General features: G+C 38.8%; 1 protein-coding gene across 3 annotated transcripts in view; it reads right to left on the bottom strand.

Annotated features, from left to right (window-relative positions):
* Positions 1–370: 370 nt before the first annotated feature.
* LOC133776367 (protein FRA10AC1) overlaps positions 371–22415 on the bottom strand; it is a 49286-nt gene continuing 27241 nt past the window's right edge. For 2 of the 3 annotated variants that reach the window (XM_062215279.1, XM_062215280.1), the window contains exons 9-14: positions 19360–19473; positions 17897–17939; positions 16050–16168; positions 9624–9659; positions 4615–4693; positions 371–2674 (exon numbers count right to left, since the gene is read on the bottom strand). In XM_062215279.1, coding sequence (XP_062071263.1) covers positions 2632–2674; positions 4615–4693; positions 9624–9659; positions 16050–16168; positions 17897–17939; positions 19360–19473 — 434 coding nt within the window. In that variant the 3' untranslated portion in view covers positions 371–2631. Of the gene's footprint in view, positions 2675–4609; positions 4694–9623; positions 9660–16049; positions 16169–17896; positions 17940–19359; positions 19474–22415 lie in introns of those variants that run through there. The other variant, XM_062215281.1, reaches the window with a different exon arrangement.

The following is a 22415-nucleotide window of genomic DNA, read 5'->3' as shown; positions in this document are numbered from 1 at the left end:
TATAAGGGCTTTCAACTTGGTTTCTGGATAGCCATCTTCTCCTCATGTCATCATATGATGTTCCCTCTGAATGTGTGTCCTAATTCTGTTGGATTACGGCCCACCTGTATCAGCTCAGCAGAAATTAACTGCCCTGTCTCCAAATACAGTCACATTCTGAAGTAGTGGGGATTAGGACTTCAACATATGAATTTCAGAGGTGGGGAACAATTTGGCCCATGTAAGTCTTAATTTTGATTCACACTTCACTTTCTGAACTAAAAATTGCACACTGACACATTTTAAGATTAAATATAGTACAGTATGTATAATATATGTACATAGGGTGAATACTGGTTTTCTTCTACTGATTAATAATGGAATGACTATATCAACTTTAAAAAAAAAGATTTATTTATTTGAAAGTCAGAGAGAGAGGGGTCTTCCATCTGCTGGTTCATTCCCCAGTTGGCCACAAAAGCCAGAAGCCTCCTCCGCGTCTCCCATGCGAGTGCAGGGGCCTAATCACTTGGGCCATCTTCTGGTTTCCCAAGCCAGAGCAGAAAGCTGCATCGGAAGTGGTGCAGCCGGGACTTGAACTGACGCCCATATGCGGCGCTGGCCCTGATTCTATCAACTTTAGCAATTTAAAAAAACTAAATTGTGTTCTTATCCTATGTCTCCCCTTTTCAAATTCTAGAATCAATGACTTTTATATGTATAATGAATATTTTTGAATTTGCAGAATTATTGCTTTATAAAACATACTTAGCTATAGGATTATCCAAGAAATATGACATGGTTTGACCATTAAAAACTTCATTATTGAAAGCAATTTGGGAAGACTTCAGTTAAGATTACTTTTTAAAAATGATTAATAGAGGCTGGCACCACGGCTGACTAGGCTAATCCTCCGCCTTGCGGCGCCAGCACACCAGGTTCTAGTCCCAGTCGAGGCGCCGGATTCTGTCCTGGTTGCCCCTCTTCCAGGCCAGCTCTCTGCTGTGGCCTGGGAGTGCAGTGGAGGATGGCCCAAGTGCTTGGGCCCTGCACTCGCATGGGAGACCAGGAGGAAGCACCTGCCTTTGGATTGGCTCAGCGGGGCGTGGCACAACAGCCATAGTGGCCATTTTGGGAGGTTAACCAATGGAAGGAAGACCTTTCTCTCTCTAACTCTGCCTGTCAAAAAAAAATTATTAATAGAACTAGCACAGTCATTTTATATACTAAATTGTTGAGGGAAACTAAGAATAATCCATTTCTTCCACTACGTAGTGTACATCTTTCCAGGTATCAAAGAAACCTCTTCCTTTACTCATCTATAATCATAGATAAGGGGGCATTGTGGCATAGCAGATTAAGCTGCTGTAAAGCCAGCATCCCATATCAGAGTACTGGTTCAAGTCCTGACTGCTCCACTTCTCTCCAGTTCCCTGCTAATGTACTTGGGAAGGAATCAAAAGATGGCCCTCGGCAGCCATCTGGGGAGTGAACAAGTAAATTGATGGGCAGAACATCAGAGGGAGAGACAGAGGAAGATCTTCAAATTAATAAATTTTTATATACATATATTAAAAAATCATGGATGAAATTTGAAAATAGGACATAATAGTTATGGCATATTTTGTCATATTTTTGTCAAAAGATATGCACATTATAAGGAACTGAGTTGAAAATTAAACTTCAAAAAGTCTTGTTACATACAAAAGAATGTTCAATTTTAAGCAGCCCAGAAATAAATGACCATTTGTTATATTATTTAACAGTTAAATACAATGTAAAGTTCATGCGTAGGGATTTTGTATATTTTGTTCACAGTGCTATCTTGGTACCTAGGGTAGTGCCTAGCACTCAGTAAATGTGAATGAATACTACTCTGAATAAATGTAAAAACAAATTGAGGTGAGGAATGGCTAAATCATATATACACTCAAGTAAGTTGCTTCCTAAAGTCATCACCATGCTACTACCATCAGTTTTACAGCTGAATATTTTAAGCACTTTTACCTTGGAAATAAAGATTGCTTTTTATTCTTCATAAGTAGTGAGATAATCCCCTCATTTCTTGAGGAAATTTGTTTTTTCAAACAATGCTTGACATTAATATGCACCCTGATTTCCTGACAGAAGCTCAGCAATGGTTCTGGAAGCTCCTTGACAGCAGTGCCCCACTGCCTCACACACAGAGAAACCTGTGGAATTCATAAATAACTGTACAATTAAAGGAAAACCTCTGATACCAACCATTTCAAATTAGACACAAGGCTGCTCAGTGTTGCCATTTAATGCCAATCATTTCCATGTTTAAGTGCCACTTAAAATAGTGTATCATTCATCAATGAAGCTAAAGGTGACACAGTTGTGGATAAGCAACTGAAAAGAGTCTTCAAAAAGTTTACATGGATTTCAAAATGGTTTGTACCAAAGTAAACTTACCTCTCCTTTCATTTTTCCATGAGTGTTTTGAAGTCACTTCACATAAGGGACAGGGGAAAACACAGAACTAATGCATCTCTAAAGCATCACATTGTGAGAGTAGCTGAATTTTTATTTCCAAAGACAAACCACTCCAGCTGCAACCTGTAGACAGAACTTTTATGATGTTTCAAAGTGAATGTCCACATTAAGGAATGTAAGCTTCTCTCTCCCATCTCACAGAAACAAATCCTGAAAATACTCATCAAATTCTTCTTCCCTATTAAAAGAAAAAGTATATTGAGTAAAGTCAATAATGAAAGTAAAAATTACTAGATGACACATTACATGAGATTAATGAAAATACTTTAACATATTGACTGGCTCCTTTATGTATGAATCTTGTTTCATGATTCAGCCAACAAATAATCAGAGTGATACCATGACAACAGTAAAGGCTTTCCGGTTACATGGTGTGAAGTCCTAACTGTCAGTTCTTAGCTGTGTGAACAAGCTGCTTAACTTGTTTGAACTGTTTCCTTATCTGTAAGGAAGATAATTCACTTACTACATCTAGACACAACCGCTTTTCTTTTTCTAGGATCGGCGAATCAAGCTTGATAATAAGTAGCTTAGCAGTCAATCTCTTTACAAAATGGTCTTTGTTAGGTCAGACTCCAAATTTGTTTTAGGGCCGGCGCCGCGGCTCACTAGGCTAATCCTCCGCCTTGCGGCACCGGCACACCGGGTTCTAGTCCCGGTCGGGGCGCCAGATTCTGTCCCGGTTGCCCCTCTTCCAGGCCAGCTCTCTGCTGTGGCCCGGGAGTGCAGTGGGGGATGGCCCAAGTGCTTGGGTCCTGCACCCCATGGGAGACCAGGATAAGCCCCTGGCTCCTGCCATCGGATCAGCGCGGTGCGCTGGCCGCAGCGCGCCAACCACGGCGGCCATTGGAGGGTGAACCAACGGCAAAAAGGAAGACCTTTCTCTCTTTCTCACTGTCCACTCTGCCTGTCAAAAAAAAAAAATTGTTTTAAATATTTGAGAATTCATAAAACTATCACAACCATGTACAAATTTGAAGGAAAAAATTACAGAATAAAGTTGATTAAGGAATTATCTACAATTTTGTATTCTCCTTATGCTATTTTTTCTTTAGCATGGAAGCAAAATGCAGTAGGATTTGTAAAACTGTATTCATAACTTATATACAGGAAATCGGTTGAGTCTCTGTGGACTTAAGTACTGACATTTCATCAGTGTCAAAGAATTGAATATAGAGAATTTTGTATGAAAGTCTTTCATAGGATTTACCCATGCACCTATATTGCCTAAAGAGTTGATTGGAAGACCTATTCTGTTATTTTCAGCTAAAGGTCTTCAAGGGGAAGTGATCAAAAATGGTTGAGAGTTTGGACAGCAATATATTATTTACAGCAATTGCTTTTTAATATTATAAATCAATAATAACCCACCTTTGGTAATTCTTTATTTGGCTAAAAATTAAGGTTATGGTTATAGGAAAAAGTAATCCTAGAAACTTCTAACACATCTGAATTCTATTAGTGAGATCATATAATTAGCAAAATATTTTATAACCAGTTTCAACTAATGAATCAATTGATTCAACAGGTCTCTTTCTATTATGAACCAATATGTCTAGGGACTGGCAAAGTGAGACATTTACTGAGCACTTAATATATTGTAAGTATTGTACTTGGTGCTTTACCTTCTGTATTTCATTTAACCTCCACAATAAACTATATGGTAGCAATATGATCTTCTTTTGCTAGATAAAATTCAAATGGTAAACATCCAATATATATCATTAGAGCAGCCCATTCCCAGAGTTATCACCTCCATCGCACTGCAGGGAACAGTAAGTACACTGCATAAGTCTTCAGGGTTTCCTTTGTATGGTTCATGATCATCACAATACTATGAAATAGCTTCCTCTGGGCTGGAAAACAGCCTTTGCTGAAGGAATCCAAGCAAGGACCAGAGGGGCATCTGTTAAGGTGAGCTGATGAAACATTTACTTACCAGGAGGAAGCTGAGCACATGGGCTGCTGATGGCCATAAACAATGGCTAGAAATAAACTTCCACCTTACCAGGTTAGGTAGTCTTTGGCATTAAATACACTCATCCTGTTAAATTTTTTCACTAGTTGTCATCAGGGATGAATGTGGCCATAGCTTCATCTATCAATACTAGTACTTACTGGGACTTTTCATCTGTCTCTGGTAGTGGACCCTTCCACAGTTCGGACTCTGAAGCACTTTCTTCCTCATCAGAGTTTCCTGTTCATTTCAAAGAGATTTTTTATGCCAGTGTTATATTTAAAACACATTTTAAATTACAATAAAATTAACAGTGGTTTAACTGCAACTTTTACCGTTCTCTGGAAATTTAATTCCCTCCCCCAGATATAATACTCAAGAATCTCAGCAGAAAGGCCAATAATTTAAATTACTGTGATTTAAGTAACAATTCCAATACTACCTCTTACAAGGGAATTATCTCTTGTATAAAGTTACCTTTATAAGATTTTTATAGAAAGTATATGAAATGATGTGTAAGATCAGCTAAATCATGAAAACATCTGTCATTTTTAAAAATGTATGCTGACGGCCGGCACCGCAGCTCCCTAGGCTAATCCTCCGCCTGCAGCACTGGCACTCCGGGTTCTAGTTCTGGTTGGGGTGCCAGATTCTGTTCCGGTTCCCCTCTTCCAGTCCAGCTCTCTGCTGTGGCCCGGAGTGCAGTGGAGGATGGCCCAGGTCCTTGGGCCTTGCACTGGCATGGGAGACCAGGAGGAAGCACCTGGCTCCTGGCTTCGGATTGGCACAGCATGCCGGCCATAGCAGCCACTTTGGGGGATGAACCAACAGAAAAAGGAAGACCTTTCTCTAACTCTGCCTGTCAAAAAAAAAAAAATGCTGATTAATCAAAAGAAGGCTGATCCTTACAGAATGTATTTCTCACAAGTGTTCAGAATGAATCCTATAAACCTTTTTCTTGAGGTAAATTTGGCAAAAGATGTTTTAAATACTCTTTGAGCAATGCTTTTAAATTTATCAGAATAAATAAGCAATACACACAGATGCACACTGTATAACAGCAACCTAAATCCCTACTGCTTAGGATCAAGGAATGGTTAAAAAAAATACTATATAGCTGTTTAAAGTATGCATAGTATAATTCAATTTTTGTAGAAAAAATTGTTATAAACATATAAATTTTTATGTGTATTATATTTGATTATGTTATCTGTGGGCCAAGATACTTTTACTTTCTATTCTACACATTTCCAAATTATATTTTAAACAATGAGCATGTATTACCTCTAAAATCTGTGTAAAAAAAAAAACTTTCATTTTAAAATGTAACAAAATAGGCCGGCGCTGTGGCTCAACAGGCTAATCCTCCGCCTAGCGGCGCCGGCACACTAGGTTCTAGTCCCGGTCGGGGCGCCAGATTCTGTCCCGGTTGCCCCTCTTCCAGGCCAGCTCTCTGCTGTGGCCCGGGAGTGCAGTGGAGGATGGCCCAAGTGCTTGGGCCCTGCACCCCATGGGAGACCAGGAGAAGCACCTGGCTCCTGCCCTCGGATCAGCGTGGTGCGCCGGCCACTGCGCACTGGCCGCGGCGGCCATTGGAGGGTGAACCAATGGCAAAGGAAGACCTTTCTCTCTCTCTCTCTCACTGTCCACTCTGCCTGTAAAAAAAAAAAAAAAAGTAACAAAATAGATGTTTCAAATGAACCACCTGAGTCAACTAACGGATTAATATCCAGAATCTATAAACAGCCCAAGAAAACAAAATACACAATCTAGTTAATGGGCAAAGGACTTGAACAGGCATTATTCAAAAGAGGAAATTCAAATGTCCAATAGACACATGAAAAAATGCTCAGGATCACTAGCCATCAGGGAAATGTAAATCAAAACCACCATGAGGTTTCACCTTACCCAGGTAAGAATGGCTCTCATACAGAAATCAACAAACAACAAATGCTGGCAAGGATGTGGGGGGAAAAGGGTACCCTAATATGCCATTGTGGGAATGTAAACTAGTATAGCCATTGCAGAAGACAGTATAGAGATTCCGCAGAAATCTGAAAATAGATCTACCGTATGACCCAGCCATTACACTCCTGGTAATTCACCAAAATAAAATGAAAATTGGCATATGAAAGTTATCTGTTATAAATATGTTTATTGCAGCTCAATTCACAATAGCTAAATTTTGGAATCAACCTAGATGTCCAGCAAATGATGACTGGATAAAGAAATTATGGGATATATACACTATGGAATACTACTCAGCTATAAAAAAAGAATGAAATCTTGTCTTCTGTAACAAAGGGATGTAAATGGAAACCTTTATATTTATTGAAATAAGCCATTCTCAAAAAGGCAAAACCATGTTTTCTCTGATCTGTAGAAACTACCAGAGTACCAAAAATGTCATGTACAGGAGTGAAACTGACATTTTGAGATTTGATTATGTATAACCCTTGTCTTTACTGTTGAGGAACAGTGTTTTTTTTCTTCTATATGTTGAATTACTTAGTGGAGGGTTAAGTTTATAAAATAAACTGAAAATATGTCACTGTAAAAATTAGAAAGGATGGAGGAGGGAGGGTATGAGTGGGAGAAAGGGTAGGGTGGGAAGTATCACTGTACTCCTAAACATATATGAAATACATAAAATTTGTTCAGCTTATATAAATTTTAAAAATATTTTAAAAATACAGTGCTATTTAAGAAGTCCTAAAAAAGTTATCAGCCAATAACATTATATTCTACAAAGTAATTAAATTAGCAAGCAATTTTCTAATAACAACCATTAATCTAAAAAAGAACTGACATAAATTTGGCCTGTCAGTACAGAGTGTCCCTTAGTTAAGTACAACGCAAAAATAAAATAGCATTGATTTGTCACAGTGGTTCTAGACTTTCACCTGTTGCTCTTTGAGCTGTGAAACAACGTGTGTGTGTGTCTGCACTTTGATCCTAACAATCTATTCTGGCCCCGATTCTAACAATGAGCAAAAAAATAGAGGGGTTGGGTGGGATATTATGTTTCTAATGATTTAAATACAAATGCTGATAAATTATGAAGTCTTCCGAAAAGGATTCCTGCTAATGACAGCCAGTGTCCCAAACTGTAATTTTGAGAATAAGTCGTCTTTTTTTTTTTTTTTTTTTTATAAACACTCACTAGCATGACATAAAGGAAGCACAGAAAAACGAATTAGGCCTAATAAAGGTATCACTACGGTGCTACCCTGTCAATGACGTCAGAGAACAAAACCTACAAGGCCTTTAAAGCTGGCAACTGATTTCAAAAGGCCTTACCACCACCTGTTCCCTTGTTTTCTCCCGGGAGTGCTTCCTGCAAGCCAGCTTCCCTATGCCAGTTTTCTGATACCAGACAACCCAATTTGCCTAAAAATCAAATCAGTTGAGAATAACAACATAAAATAAACCTCTTTGAAAGATGGACCCACTGAAAAAACAGTCAATTATCTCCAGAAAATTAAGTCCACAAGACTGTACTAAATGACTTTTAAGGTCCCTTACAACCCATGAATCTATCTATAATTTGCTGGTTCCATGAGACTGTCACTGCCAATCATTGCTATGATGACTGCTACAACTTGACAGAGGTGGGAGGGGTGTGGCTAAGGAAATAATTGGAAGAATGGTCAATACAAATGATGCTCTTAGAGCATCACTGTCAAATGCATGCAGTAATTATTGGCTAGTGGGGATCAGAATTTAAGTCACTGCCTTGCTGAGTTGGAAGCGAAACTTACAGGTCCTTTAATCCAAACTTAGAGGTCTTTTAATGAACTTAGATCTGATTCACTGATGAGCAGTTACTGATGATACAGGGAAAAGGGAAAAGATTTTGGAATTATAAACCTGTATTTAATCCTAGCTCTGCCATTAGCTATTTGATCTTAGACAACTAAATTCTCTGGTTCTTGGGTGATCTAATATATAGCATGGTAACTATATATTATAATACTGTACTATACACTTAAAATCTGCTAAGAGTAACAAAACATCAAATGGTATATCTTAAATATATACAATTCTTAAAATGGTTTTCTTCACATTCATTGAAAATAATCTGGGAGTGGGCATTTGGCATAGCAGTGAGGACACTGCTTGGGATACCTGCATCCACATCAGAGCCTGGGTTTGAGTTCCAGCTCCAGGCCTAATTCCAACTTGCTGCTAACGCAAGCCCTAGGAGGAAACAGGTGATGGCTTCAGTAGTTGGGTCTCTGCCACCCATGTGTGAGATCCAGAATGAGTTCCTGGATGCTGGCTTGGGCCTGGCACAGGTACAAATGTGTGGGCATTTGGGGAATGAACAGGCAAACAGGGGAGCTTTCTTGTTTTTTCTCTTTTCTCCTCTCCCTCTCTCTGCCTTTCACATAATAAAATGAATAAAAATTTTTAAAAGTAATAATCCTCTGGGTCTCAGTTTTCTCATGTACAAATTGGAGATATTCTATGCCTATTACTAAGCTTAAACAAAGTAACAAAACTAAAGCACTAGCTATTGTGGCTGACAGAGTGGGAAGTCATAAATTCACTCTTTTTACCCCCATATAAATGGGTTTTTCCCTCTACTGATTTGGTTTTAATAATCCACATGTTAACTGGGTTAAGACAGGGGCTGGGGCTTTAGCTGTGGCATAGCGAGTAAAGCCACCATCTACAGAGCCAGCATCCCATATGAGAGCCAGTTTGATTCCTAGCTGCTCTACTTCCGATTCAGCTCCCTGCTAATGGGCCTGGCAAAGCAGCAGAGGGTGACCCAAGTGCTTGGGCCCCTATACCCACGTGGAAGACCAGAAAGAAACTCCTGCCTTCTAGCTTCAGTCTGGCCCAGCTATGGTCACTGTGGTGTGAATCAGCAGACAGAAGATCTCTCTCTCTCTCTCTCTCTCTTCCTTTCAAATAAATAAATCTTAAAAAAAAAAAATTGGGTTAAGACAGTAATTGAATATTATCCAAAAAGAAATATAAGAAATAGAACATGCCTCTGAAATTGCCAAAGTCATCTAAGAGAAATCACTGAGCACCTGAGCAGATACACAGGTTGGTACTAGAGCAGCACAAATGTCTCCTGCTTGCTACATGAGACACCCAAGTTGTAAATACCTGGAATCTATAAATCTTATGAAATAAAGAAATACTTGACACTTACTGTTTACAGGATCTTCTTTCTCTGAAGATGAATGTCCTGGAATGGAAACAGCATTGTTTTATGAGTATTAAGTAACATTTTGGTGTACAGTGCAACAGTTGAAACCAGAACCAGTCTTACCAATAGACTAGTTTGCAACAGGTTAGCTGCAATATGAGCAATAAATTCTAACGTCTATGGACACAGTCAACATCTGAAAAGTTCATTAATACTCATTTTTCTTTTCTTTTTTTTTTTTTTGACAGGCAAAGTGGACAGAGAGAAAGGTCTTCCTTTGCCGTTGGTTCACCCTCCAATGGCCGCCGTGTCCAGCGCGCTGCAAACAGCACACCGCGCTGATCCGAAGCCAGGAGCCAGGTGCTTCCTCCTGGTCACCCACGCAGGTGCAGGGCCCAAGCACTTGGGCCATCCTCCACTGCACTCCCAGGCCACAGCAGAGAGCTGGCCTGGAAGAGGGGCAACCGGGACAGAATCCGGCGCCCCGACCGGGACTAGAACCTGGGGTACAGGATTAGCCTGTATACAGGTGACAATTAGCTCCGATAATAATGCATACCATTACATCATAAAGCCAAAAGTATCAGTTTATGATGGTTCTCCAGTGTGGAAAGCAGAAAAAGAAAAACTCTGATGATCTGTTAGTGTAAAGACCTCAGGGGAACTATTTCTGAACACAGATAAAGTGAAGGTGGACTGAGAGTAACATTTCCTCTGGCATTCCTAGACAAGTCTCAGAGGCCAAAGGGTATGGCTCCTTGAAGGCCAAAGAAGGTTTAAGAACTACAGGGAGAGACACAAGAAATGTATTCTTTCCTTTCATCCTATAATATGGGAACAGGACATCTGTTTCAAATACCCCAAGGTCTAAGAGATCAAGCTTACTCTGGAGGCATAAGGACATAATCAGAACTAAAGGAAGGAGGCTGTAGGACTGAGGAACCTGTTAGCAATTACAACAATCTGAGAATAGAAAGGACTGTTTTGGATGGTAGTGAGTTCCTTTTCCCTGGGATGTTAAAGCAAAAGTAGAACCACCACAGGATACAGCACAGTACTTCTCTCAACCACCCCGTGCATATGAATCTTTCTGGGAACTTGGTAGTGGCTCAGAGAGTCTGAGACTGCGTTTCTGACAAGTTCCGAGGTGGTAACACTACTGGCCACAGAACCACACTTTGAAAGCAACACTGCAGCATATCCATTCAATCCTGATTCCAGGACTGATCTGATGTTCTTTTTGACTCTGGGAAACTATGGCTGAATTTACCCATTCACTTAGTCACCTAATATTTAATGAGTGCCTGCCATGTGAAGCCAAATGTGTTAGAAATGGAGACAGTGAACTAATCAAGTCACAGTCTTTTGCCCCACAGAAATTTAAAAAAAAAAAATTATTCTAAGATTGTTATAGATTTCTTTTCTTTTTAAAGATTTAATTATTTGAAAGGCAGAGTTTCAGAGAGGCAGAGGCAGAGAGAAAGGTCTTCCATCTGCTGGTTCACTCCCCAAATGGCCCCAATGGCTGGAGCTGGGCTGATCCAAAGTCAGGAGCCAGGAGCTTCCTCCAGGTCTCCCATGTGGGTGCAGGGGCCCAAGGACTTGGGCCGTCTTCCACTGCTTTCCCAGATCACAGCAGACAGCTGGCTTGGAAGTGGAGCACTGGGACTCAAACCAGTGCCCGTATGAGATGCTGGCACTGCAGGCGGCGGCTTTACCTGCTATGCTACAGTGCTGGCCCCAATAGTAGTACGTATTTATAAAGGGGAAAGGCAGGGTGCTACTGCAATGTGTTAACAGCTACTTAATTTTGTTTGGAGGGGTGAGGTAAAGGGTGCCAGAGGAACTAAACTAAGTTGAAACTTGAAGGATGAGGTGGCCTTCAGGAAAGGGGAGATCGTGTGAGAGCTAAGATCTGAAACTTGATGCCAGAAAAGTCTACCTAAATTCTGCCCATACCTGCCAAAGCAGACAGGACCTTCAAGTCAAGCTATTGGTCTTTCTTACTTTCTAGCTATCCATTCATTCAGCCATCTTGTTGTTCATCCATTCATTCACTGACTTATTAACATTTTCTATGATGGTAACCTGAAGCTATGGGAGTAGATGGAATTATAGAGGGAGGTAAAAGAAACATTTGGTAAGAATCCTCAGGAGCTCCAATACCTAAGGGTAAGACTAAGGAGCCAATGCTGTCAAAAGAAGCTGAGGGTTGAGGCTGGCGTTGTGGCATAGTGAGTAAAGCCACCGCCTGTGACACCGCATCCCATATGGGTGCCAGTTTGGGTCATGGCTGCTCCACTTCTGGTCCAGCTTCCTGCTAATGGCCTGGGAAAGCAGCAATGAACGGCTCAAGTGCTTGGGCCCCTGTTCCCACATGGAAGATCCAGAAGAAGCTCCTGGCTCCAGGTTTCTGACTGGCCTGGCTCTGGCTGTTGCAGACATTTGGGGCATGAACCAGCGGATGGAAGACCTCTCTTCTCTCTCTCCCTCCTAAATTAACAAATAAATCTTAAAAAAAAAAAAAAAAAGCTGAGGAGAAGCCAAGAAAGACAACTAAGACAGGAATAAACTCAAGAGTGTAAGTTGCTTTGAGAAGGAATTTCAGCATTCCTAATGCAGCATTTATTAATTATTATTCCAATTTCAGCCAAATTAAAGTGGTCTGACAAGAAAAAAATTAGATTAGGGCCAGCATTGTGGTGTACATAGCAAGTAAAGCCTCTGCCTGCAGCACAGGCATCCCATATAGGCACTGATTCCAGTCCCAGCTGCTCCACTTCCGATCCAGCTCCCTGCTAATGCACCTGAGAAAATGGTGGAGGGTGGTCCATGCACTTGGGCCCCTACACCCACATGGCGGACTAGCAGAAAATTTCTGACTCCTAGCTTTGGATTGGCCCAGCTCTGGCAACTGTGGCCATTTGGAGAGTGAACCAGTGGATGAAAGATCTCTCTCTGTTTATCCCTTTCTCTGAACTCTGTGTTTCAAATAAATCTTTTTTTAAAATTTATTTATTTGAAAATGAGAGTTACACAGAGAGGAAGATCTGCTGACTCACTACCCAAATGGCTGCAATGGCAAGGGCTGGGCCAGGCAGAAGCCAGGAGCCGCCTTCAGGTCTCTCACATGGGCACAGGGGTCCAAGCACTTGGGCCATCTTTGGCTGCTTCCCCAGGTGCATTAACAGGGAGCTGGATTGGAGTCGAGCAGCTGGGACACATATGGGATGCAGGCGTCACAGGTGGTGGTGGTGGCTTAACCAACTATGCCATAGCACTGGCCACAGATAAATAAATATTAAAAAAAAACCACACCAAATCAAACCAGTTCTAGATGATCCTAGTAAGACAACATGAAGGAGTTCCATACAGTTTTCCTAAGTCTGCAAAAACTGTTATTTTCTGTTTTATACTACAGAAGGTTTTTGTTGTTGTTGTTGTTGTTTCTAAAAAGCTATATTCTGGAGACTGCTTTCACAGTTTCGCCGAACAGAAAATAAAAGATGTCTCAATTCCATCCTCCTTTGATTTTCTATCCCAATATTCCTGAAGTTGCCCTGAAACAACTTCTTTACTATTTATGTGGAATATGTGCTGTGATATAGCAATGAACACAGCAGGCAGAATCCCTGCCCTTCTTAGACTTTTATGTCATTGTCTTATGAGTCAAGAAGGAAAGTTCTAGGGGTACTGACAGCATTATAAATTAGAGTTCTAATACAGGTTCAAGGTGGGGAGATGGGTCAGGGATAAGACTGGACCCTTCAGATCATCTCTCTCTTTCTCTATGTGTATGTGTGTGTGTGTATATATATATGTATATATATACATATGTATGTATATATGTGTATGTGTGTATATATATTGTGTATGTGTGTGTGTATATATGTATTTGTATGTATGTATATATGGAAAATGGTATTTTAGGATCTGGCTGGGGGCTTTAGAAAAAAGGGAAGCAGCATCATACAACCCCTAAAATGGGAAGAAGCTTAGCATTTTCTAGAACTGAAAGGTTATGTGGGTGGAGTGTGAAAGTGAAATAGAGAATAGTGAAAAACGAGCTTTGTATGTATACAGAGGTCAGATCATATACAGCCTTTCAACTTTATCCAGGATTTTGGTTATTATCCTAAGAACAACAAGAAATCACTGGTTTATGGAGAATGGATTAAGGGGAGGGGAAGTTGGATGGCTTGACAGTGAGCAAACCAGTAAGACTTTAGCAGATACCTTCAGATGAGAAATACAAACTCTTAGAAATACAAAATCTAAGATTAAACCTAAACAATGAGAGAAAAGAGATATCAAGGATAATTCCTAGATTTCTGGTATTAGTTTTTTAGGTCAGCTCAGGTGACATGTACTGAAATATGGAACACTGAACCAAAAACACCTGAAAGGAAAACCACAGGCATATATATGTATGCTATGAAGGGACGGATCTCATCCCTGATCCTGAGTATCCAGGACCGTGTACGGTCCTCAGTTTTGAAGGTACTGAATGACCTCTTACAAAGTAGTCTCATTCTTCTTTAATCTGGGATGAGCAGTGGTAAACATGGTATCATGGGGCTGATGCTGTGTCCTGCAGTGCTGGCATCCTATATGGGTGCTGGTTTGAGTCCCAGCTGCTCTACTTCCAATCCAGCTCTCTGCCATGGCCTGGGAAAGCAGAAGATGGCCCAAGTCCTTGGGCCCCTGCACTCGCATAGGAGACCCCAAGGAAGCTCCTGGCTTCGGATAAGCCCAGCTGTAGCTGTTGCGGCCATTTGAGAAGAGAACCAAAGGATGGAAGACCTATGCCTGCCTCCCTCTCTCTCCCTCTCTCTCCCTCTCTCTCTCTCTCTCTGCCTCTCAAATAAATAAATCTTTAAAAAAAAAGTATCATAGAATATCAATGCAGTATTATATAATGCCACAGAATTTACAAATGACAATTTAAATATTTTACCAGCACATTAGAATAAAAATTTTAAAACTGAAGTGAGATTTTTACATTATTCATCAAAAAATTTCTTCACAGTTGGGAAATGATTGAGACAAAAAAGCATTCTGCTCCAAATGCAAGCTCAAAATAAGAAACAGAATAACGCTATCTTCCTCTAACCATCTACCAATTTTACTCAGTTTAAAACCTGGTTATACTATATATGTGACTAGTCTAACTCTACCTACATAACAAATACACGCAAGAAAAGAGATGCACCTAAGAATGTAACACAGCTACTGATCTTCATAACTGGAGGAAGGGAGACCTCTACTGGTGCACGTATTCTATTAACATCAGCTTGAATCCAGCTCAGTCTAGCATTACCTACCAGCTTAAGTCTGACTCACCGTAAAAGTTAGTCAAGTTGACTTTTATTTTATTATGGGCAAAAAAGCAAACTAGATGTGCCAGACACTACGCATACTGCTTAATGAATTATCTCGTTTCAACTTCCAAAGACTCCTATAATGTAGGTACCACTATCATGACCATCCTACATTTGAAGAAATGGAGGCTTACAAAGCTTAAGGACTGCTGAGGAAGAAGCAAGCAGCTGCCTGACAAATTTGGTAATTATTTACTAAGTGAATGTGCACAACACCTTGTGAGGTGAGGACACAGATACTATGTCAATCTCTCTCATTTCAGGAATCTCATAAGGTAGAAAAAAAAATCATGCAGGCCATTATAACTAAATTCACAGAATTATAAATTTTATACTGCCATGAAGATATAAACTATTTTTGCAGTGTTCAAAGAGATCTTCGCATTCTTATCCGATTCTCCACAGTAAGCTGGACGAGTATGGTATTCACATTACCTCCACATACATGAGAAAAGTAAAACTCAAAAAGTTCAGTGACTTGTCCAAAGTAACCAATCTGAAGGTGACAAACCAGGAATCAGAATACTTTTTGCAATATTACAACTATCTTCCAGAAATGAATCAAAACCAACTATGTTCTTAAAACTCACATCACTATAAATTCATAAATTCTTCAACTCATCTCTTTTCAACTTCCATAAAATGATATTCTACATACACTGATCAATCACATTCTAAATCTGAGATACGGCAAGGGCAGGCATTGGGCACAGCAGTTAAGATGCTGCTTAGGATGCCCACATCCCATACCAGAGTATCTGGGTTTCAGCCTTGGCTGGCTCCTGATTCCAGGTTCCTGTTAATGTGCATTCTGGAAGGCAGCAGGTGATGGCTCAAGTTCTTGAGTCCCTGCCACCCACATGGGAGACCAGGATTGAATTCCTGTTCCTGACTTTCGCCCAGCCCAGCCTCAGCTGTCTCTGTCAACTAGTGAATGGAAGGTCACTCTCCGTCTCTATCTTTCGAATAAACACAATTGGAGAGAGATTGCAGATTATATTTCATGTTTGAAAATATAAGTAAGTACTATATATTGATTTCCCTTTACCTTTATCCTTCTTCTTGGAGGTCTCTTCTGCAGAAGATAATCTGGATTTTTTATGTGATGACTCTTGACAATATTTTTTGGTTTTATCCTTTCTTTTTTTTGACTTGATTTCTTTCCTCCTTTATGTTAAACAACACAAAATAAAAGTTATTTTTTTCAACTAACCTTCACCAAAAATAAAACCAATGAACAAAAATGTCCACTCAGTTAAAGCACTTACTTTTAAAATGTGATTTATGTAATAAACAACCTTAAATGAGTCTGTATCTATTTTAAGTTGGTACACTAAGACAGTTCTGTAAGATGATAAAACCTAAACATTGAGACAAAGATTATAAATCAGTTTTGTTTCCTTCTTTCTGTAATCTATCAGCCATTTAAAAGAAAACTACAAAAGCAAATCTTATTTTTCCATGTACACATTGAAAAAGAATAAGAAACTGCTTAACAGCTCAAAAACACCAGTAAACAGAAAATTCTCCTCTTAAGAGTAAAGGACTATAATAAAAATTTAATGGAAGAGGCCTACTGCTAACTCCTAAGTCAACTTCAGGTCATCCATAATTTATCCTCCTATTGCTTTGTCTTTCCCTCTTCTAAGCCAGGTTTACAAGGTTATTGGCACCATGGTTGGCGGCAATCTATTTTAAGTGGTTAAGAAAAGGAATACTAAACAAGAAAGGGTGATAGTGCCGAAATTAGAATTAGCACAGAGGATAAACAAAGGAGAGGATAACTTTCAAAAAAGTTGTTTACCAGACTTCCCAAATTAGGGTGCATACATCAAATGCTGTAATACTATTTAAGGTGGTAATCTCTTTTGCCTCCTTCATCAGTATCAAGTCTATCTGTCTCTGTCTATCCTTCAAATAAAGAAAATTTATTCCCTTGACAATCTTTTTTGGTTTAATGAAGCTCAAGGTCAAACAACATCTACGGTTTCTTTCAGTGTCATCAACAGGAAGAGCAAACAAAGGCTTGCCCTAGCCAAGTAATGTAAAAATACCTGCTGATTTTAAGAAATAAAAAGCTATTTAATGTCCAAAGCTAAATACTAGACTGGTGCTTTACTATAGAAGCTGATTTTAAAATTAACATGCTTATGTGCACATTTTGTAAACAGTCACAGAATCTGTTTCAACTATTATTCAGAAAATGAACGCTGACCATTACCAGAACAGCCACTCACACAGATGTTGTATGAAATGCCAGAGCCTATGTTTCACCATGCCCTTTCATTTCCTCTCCACAGTAACTTTAGCAGCCTCATTTTTACAGATAAAATTGAGTCTTCCTGAGATTAACAGCTTGCCAAGGAGCAGCCTAGTAAGAGGAGTGCCTGATGGGAATGCCCAGGTCTGATTTTGAAGCTCAGGATCTTACACACAGCACACTGTGGGACACTGGTACTCCCATACAACCAACAAGGCAGACGTACTGGAAATTATTCAACAGGAGCCCAGTTTAAACACTGAAATAAGCAGAGAGGTATATAATCATAAGAATAGCAAACTCCAGCTATAGCACTGTGTAAGAGATACAACAGTCATTATGAAGTCTGCTTTACAGCAGTTTCTAAGAAAATTAAGGCATCTGAACCTTGGCTCCAAACTAAAACTTCTAACATTCATCAACCACCCTACATAAGCCCTCACATTAACTGCTTGTCTAGAACTGGGAATGGCAGACTTGTAACTGCCTACCTTATGTGGTCGTATCTCACGCTTGATTGTGTGTATACAGTAACCCATGAACACCCAAGTATGCACTTAGACACTCAATACAGGCCAATCACTATGTCCAAGAGTTCTAAACATTGCAAGTTACATTTTAAAAGACAGTATTACCTGTGATGGAAATTTAATTTAAAGGAACATTCTTGGCATAGCCCTAATAAAAGAAAAAGCACCACTGAATTATTGAATTGGAATAACTACACTAACTACTCTAATATTTAAAAATTCAACTTTTCTTTATATTCCTTTACTACATAAGCAGGAAAAGCAAATAATCTGAAAACACTCTGCCCATCACCACCACAAAAACTGCATACATAAAGAATTGTGCCTTAGTCTCCACGGTGGGTTAAAGGAGGTCCCCTTAGATATAAAAATCTGCAGCTGTTTATTTAAATGGAATTAAAATTTGCATATAACCTACACACATCCTCTCATATGCTTTAAATCATCTCTAGATTACTTATAATAACAAATACAATGTAAATAGTATGTAATATTTGTTCTACCATATTGTTTAGGGCATAATGACCAGTAAAAAAAGTCTACACATGTTTAGTACAGGAATAACTTTTTAAAAAAATATTTTCAATCTGCCATTGGTTCAATTAGCAGATATAGAACACACAGATACAGAGGACCAAATATACACGTAAATAACAAAAACATTAGAATGCTTGAGGATTTGAAAACACTCTGTGTTGTCAAGTTATTCTAAAAACAAACTGTGCTCCATAACCAGTATTAACTTGTGTCTCCCATCAAAGTATTTACTAACAATATGGGCATAATCATTTCCTCTGAAGCGCTCTAACAACTTTCAAAAGCAGACTTTCAAACAGTTCTACAGTTGTGGCCGCCTCTCTTGCCTTAACTTCAGTCCACACAGGTTGATTTTCCCTCAGGAACACTTCCGGGAGGAACTCAAAAACCAGTCTACACTGATGTATGTAAGAAGCGGGTAGGGAATTACTGACTTCTAGCAGGAATGTTCTTAAAACTCTGGGCACATTTACTGAGGACCTAGATAAGGCTGAAGGCCACGGAAATGACAAGGGAGAGGAACAGCAGACACATGAAGGCTAGCTTAAAACTCAAGAATGATGGATTTTAAAACACGCATATTAAGGGAAACTGTTGTGTTCTGGAGTAAATTCCTAATCTTTTAAGATTAATATCAAGAACAATTATGCCATTTTTCTTTATTGATACTGTCAACAATACTGGTACCATGACAATATGCCCAAGTAATCAGCTCATGTGAGGATTTACAGTGCCTTTTCTGATAATTTGCTTCTTAGCCACATAACTTAGTGACAGCCTGGAGAATGGGAAGAGATTTTCACTCCACAAATTATGTTTACATGTAATATTAGAATTGTTTCACCAAAACATCACTTTAATACTAAAAATATAAAAATCTTAGGCTCAAAAATTGAGACTTTGGGAAACTGAGGAAAAATAAAGTTTCTAAGGAAAAAATGTCAAAAGCTTTGTACTTGAATTTTAGTCTAACTATTAAAGATAAACTTGGAATAAATCAATCTTATCCCCTCCCTCTGAAGTCAACTTACTTAGTTTAACAAGTGCATTTCTCTTTTCACCATGCTCAATATAACCAAAATTAACTTCCCAGCTCTTTAAGCCTTCTTTTTCATCACAATATTTATTTCCACAGAAAAATTGACCTATAAAAAATGAAAGGAATATTAGCCAAGGTAATTGGTAACAATATTTATCTATATGACCTGCCAATAACTCCAAAAATTTATTTTTAAAATACACACATTCTTAGCTACATAAAATTGGCATGAAAAATTAACTGACCACAATAAATATAGTATGTTCAATAAATGTTGAAATCAATCAAATAATTGAACTGTTGCAAAAAAAATCATTCTAGAATTCTTGCTTAATACATTCATTATCTGTATTTACAGATAGTTTTAATAATTCCCTATTCAGTGATCTTATACTTTGGAAAGTGAAAGTATTGAGAAGCGTACTCACTAAAACCATCAAAGAGTAAATGCATTTTCCAAAGTATTTGTATATATACTTAGGTGAATTCTTTCATTATTCAATAGTAATATTTAAGTATTTGTATATATACCTAGGTGAATTCTTTCATTATTCAATAGTAATATTTAAAATTAGTGTTTTTTAGAGTTTTTTAAAGATTTATTTATTTAAAAGACAGAATGACAGAAAGAGAAGAAAGAATATCCAACTTAGAAAACAAAGCACAGGAAATTATACAGTCAGACAAAACACAAGAAGAGGAAATTAGAAAAATAAAAAACACTGCTGGAGATCTACAGGGTACTATCAAATGAGTTCCTAAAGGCATGGAAAGAGAGAAAGGATTAGAAGGTCTTTTTAGTGAAATAATAACAGAAAACTTCCCTAATTTAGAGAAAGAAAGGGACATCCAAGTACAGAAAGCACATAGAACTCCCAACAGACATGACCAAAAAGATCTTCACCACGACACATTGTAATCAAACTCTCTACAGTAAAACAGAAAGAATGGATTCTAAAATGTGCACGAGAGAAACACTAGATTGCTTTCAGAGGATCTCCAATTAGACTCACAGCAGATTTCTCATCAGAAACCCTACTAGCTAGAAGAGAATGCGAGATATACTTCAAGTCTTAAAGAGAAAAAAAACTGTCAACCCAGAATACTATACCCTGCAAAAGCTCTCATTTATGAAGGAAGGTGAAATAAACACCTTCCACAGGAAACAGAAATTGAAAGAATTTGTTACCACTCCTCCAGCCTTGTGAAAGATGCTTAAGGATGTGCTGCACACAGAAACATGGTTATCACTATGAAAGAAGGTAAAAGAAGGAAATCTCCCAGTTAAAAGTACAAAGGAAAACCAAAGTAAAAAATAGGAATATTTATAGAAAAATGGCAGGACAAACTTGTTACTTATCAATAGTCACTTTGAATGTAAACTCTTTTACATTTTTAACTCTTCAGTTAAACACAGACTGGCTGAATGGATTGAAAAACAAACCTATCTATTTGCTGCCTACAAGAAATACATCTCACCAACAAATGCATGCAGACTGAAAGTAAAAGGATGGAAAAAGATATTCTATGCTAACAGAAACCAAAAAAGAGCTGGTGTAGCTAACCTATTATCAGACAAAATAGATGTCCACAGAAATGTGTTAAAAGAGACAAAGAAAGGCACTAAGTAATTATTAAGGGATCAATTCAACAGGAAGATGTAACTATTATAAATGTATATGCACCTAATTACAGGGCGCCTGGCTATTTAATAGAAATGTTAAGGGATATAAAGTATAAAGGGAGACATGGACACAAATACAATAATAATGGGGGACTTTAATAACCTACTTTCAGCAATGGACAGATCAACCAGACAGAAAATCAGCAAGGAAACAACAGAGTTAATCAACACTATAGACCAAATGGACCTAAGATATCTATAGAACTTTCCAGCCTACAGCCACAGAATACATATCCTTCTCAGCAGTGCATGGTTCTCTAGGACTGACCACATACTAGGTCATAAGCAAGTCTCAGCAAATTAAAAAAAAAAAATCAAAATCAGACCAGGCATTATCTCTGACCACAATGAAATAAAGTTGGAAATCAACAATTCAGGAACTTTTAGAACATATGCAAACACATGGAGACTGAACAACCTGCTCCTGAATGAATAGTGGGTCATAGAAAAAAATCAAAAGATTCCTGGAAACAAATGAAGATGACAACACAACACATCAACACTTATGGGATACAGAAAAAGCAGTGTTAAGAAGAATGTTTATAGCAATTGGTACCTACATCAAGAAATTGGAAAGGCACCAAATTAATGAGCTATCAATGTACCTCAAAGACCTAGAAAAACAGCAGCAAACCAAACCCAAAACTAGTAAGGGAAAAGCAATCATTAGAGAATAAACAAAATGAAACAAACAAACAGTAGAAAAGATCAGTAAAATGAATGCTGGTTCTTTGAAAAAAATTGACACACCATTGGCCCAACTAAGCAAAAAAAAAAAGGAGAGAAAAGATCCAAATTAATAAAATTAGACTTGAAAAAGGAAATGTAACAACAGACACCACAGAAATAAGATTCATCATCAGAAACTGCTACAAAGAGCTCTATGCCAACAAACTGAGAAGCCTATAAAAAATGGATAGATTTCTGGACACACGCAAAAGACCTAAACTGAGCCATGAAGACACAGAAAACCTAAACAGAGGGGGCCGGCACTGTGGCATAGCGGGTAAAGCCTCCGCCTGCAGTGCTGGCATCCCATATGGGCACTGGTTCGAGTCCTGCCTGTTCCACTTCCAATCCAGCTCTGTGCTATGGCCTGGGAAAGCACTAGAGGACAGCCCAGGTCCTTGGGCCCCTGTACCCACGTGGGGAACCCCTGCACCCATGTGGGAGATCTGGAAGAAGCTCCTGGTTTCAGATTGGCGCAGCTCTGGCTGTTGCAGCCATCTGGGGAGTGAACCATTGGATGGAAGACCTCTCTCTTTCTCTACTTCTCTCTGTGTGTAATCTTTCAAGTAAATAAGTAAATCTTAAAAAAAGAAAAAGAGAAAGAAAAAGAAAACCTAAACAGAGCCACAACCAAG

Source organism: Lepus europaeus, chromosome 17, assembly GCF_033115175.1.
Source record: "Lepus europaeus isolate LE1 chromosome 17, mLepTim1.pri, whole genome shotgun sequence".
NCBI classification, from domain to species: Eukaryota; Metazoa; Chordata; class Mammalia; order Lagomorpha; family Leporidae; genus Lepus; species Lepus europaeus.
Note: the sequence above shows the minus strand (reverse complement) of the source record. Positions and strands in the feature narration are given on the sequence as shown.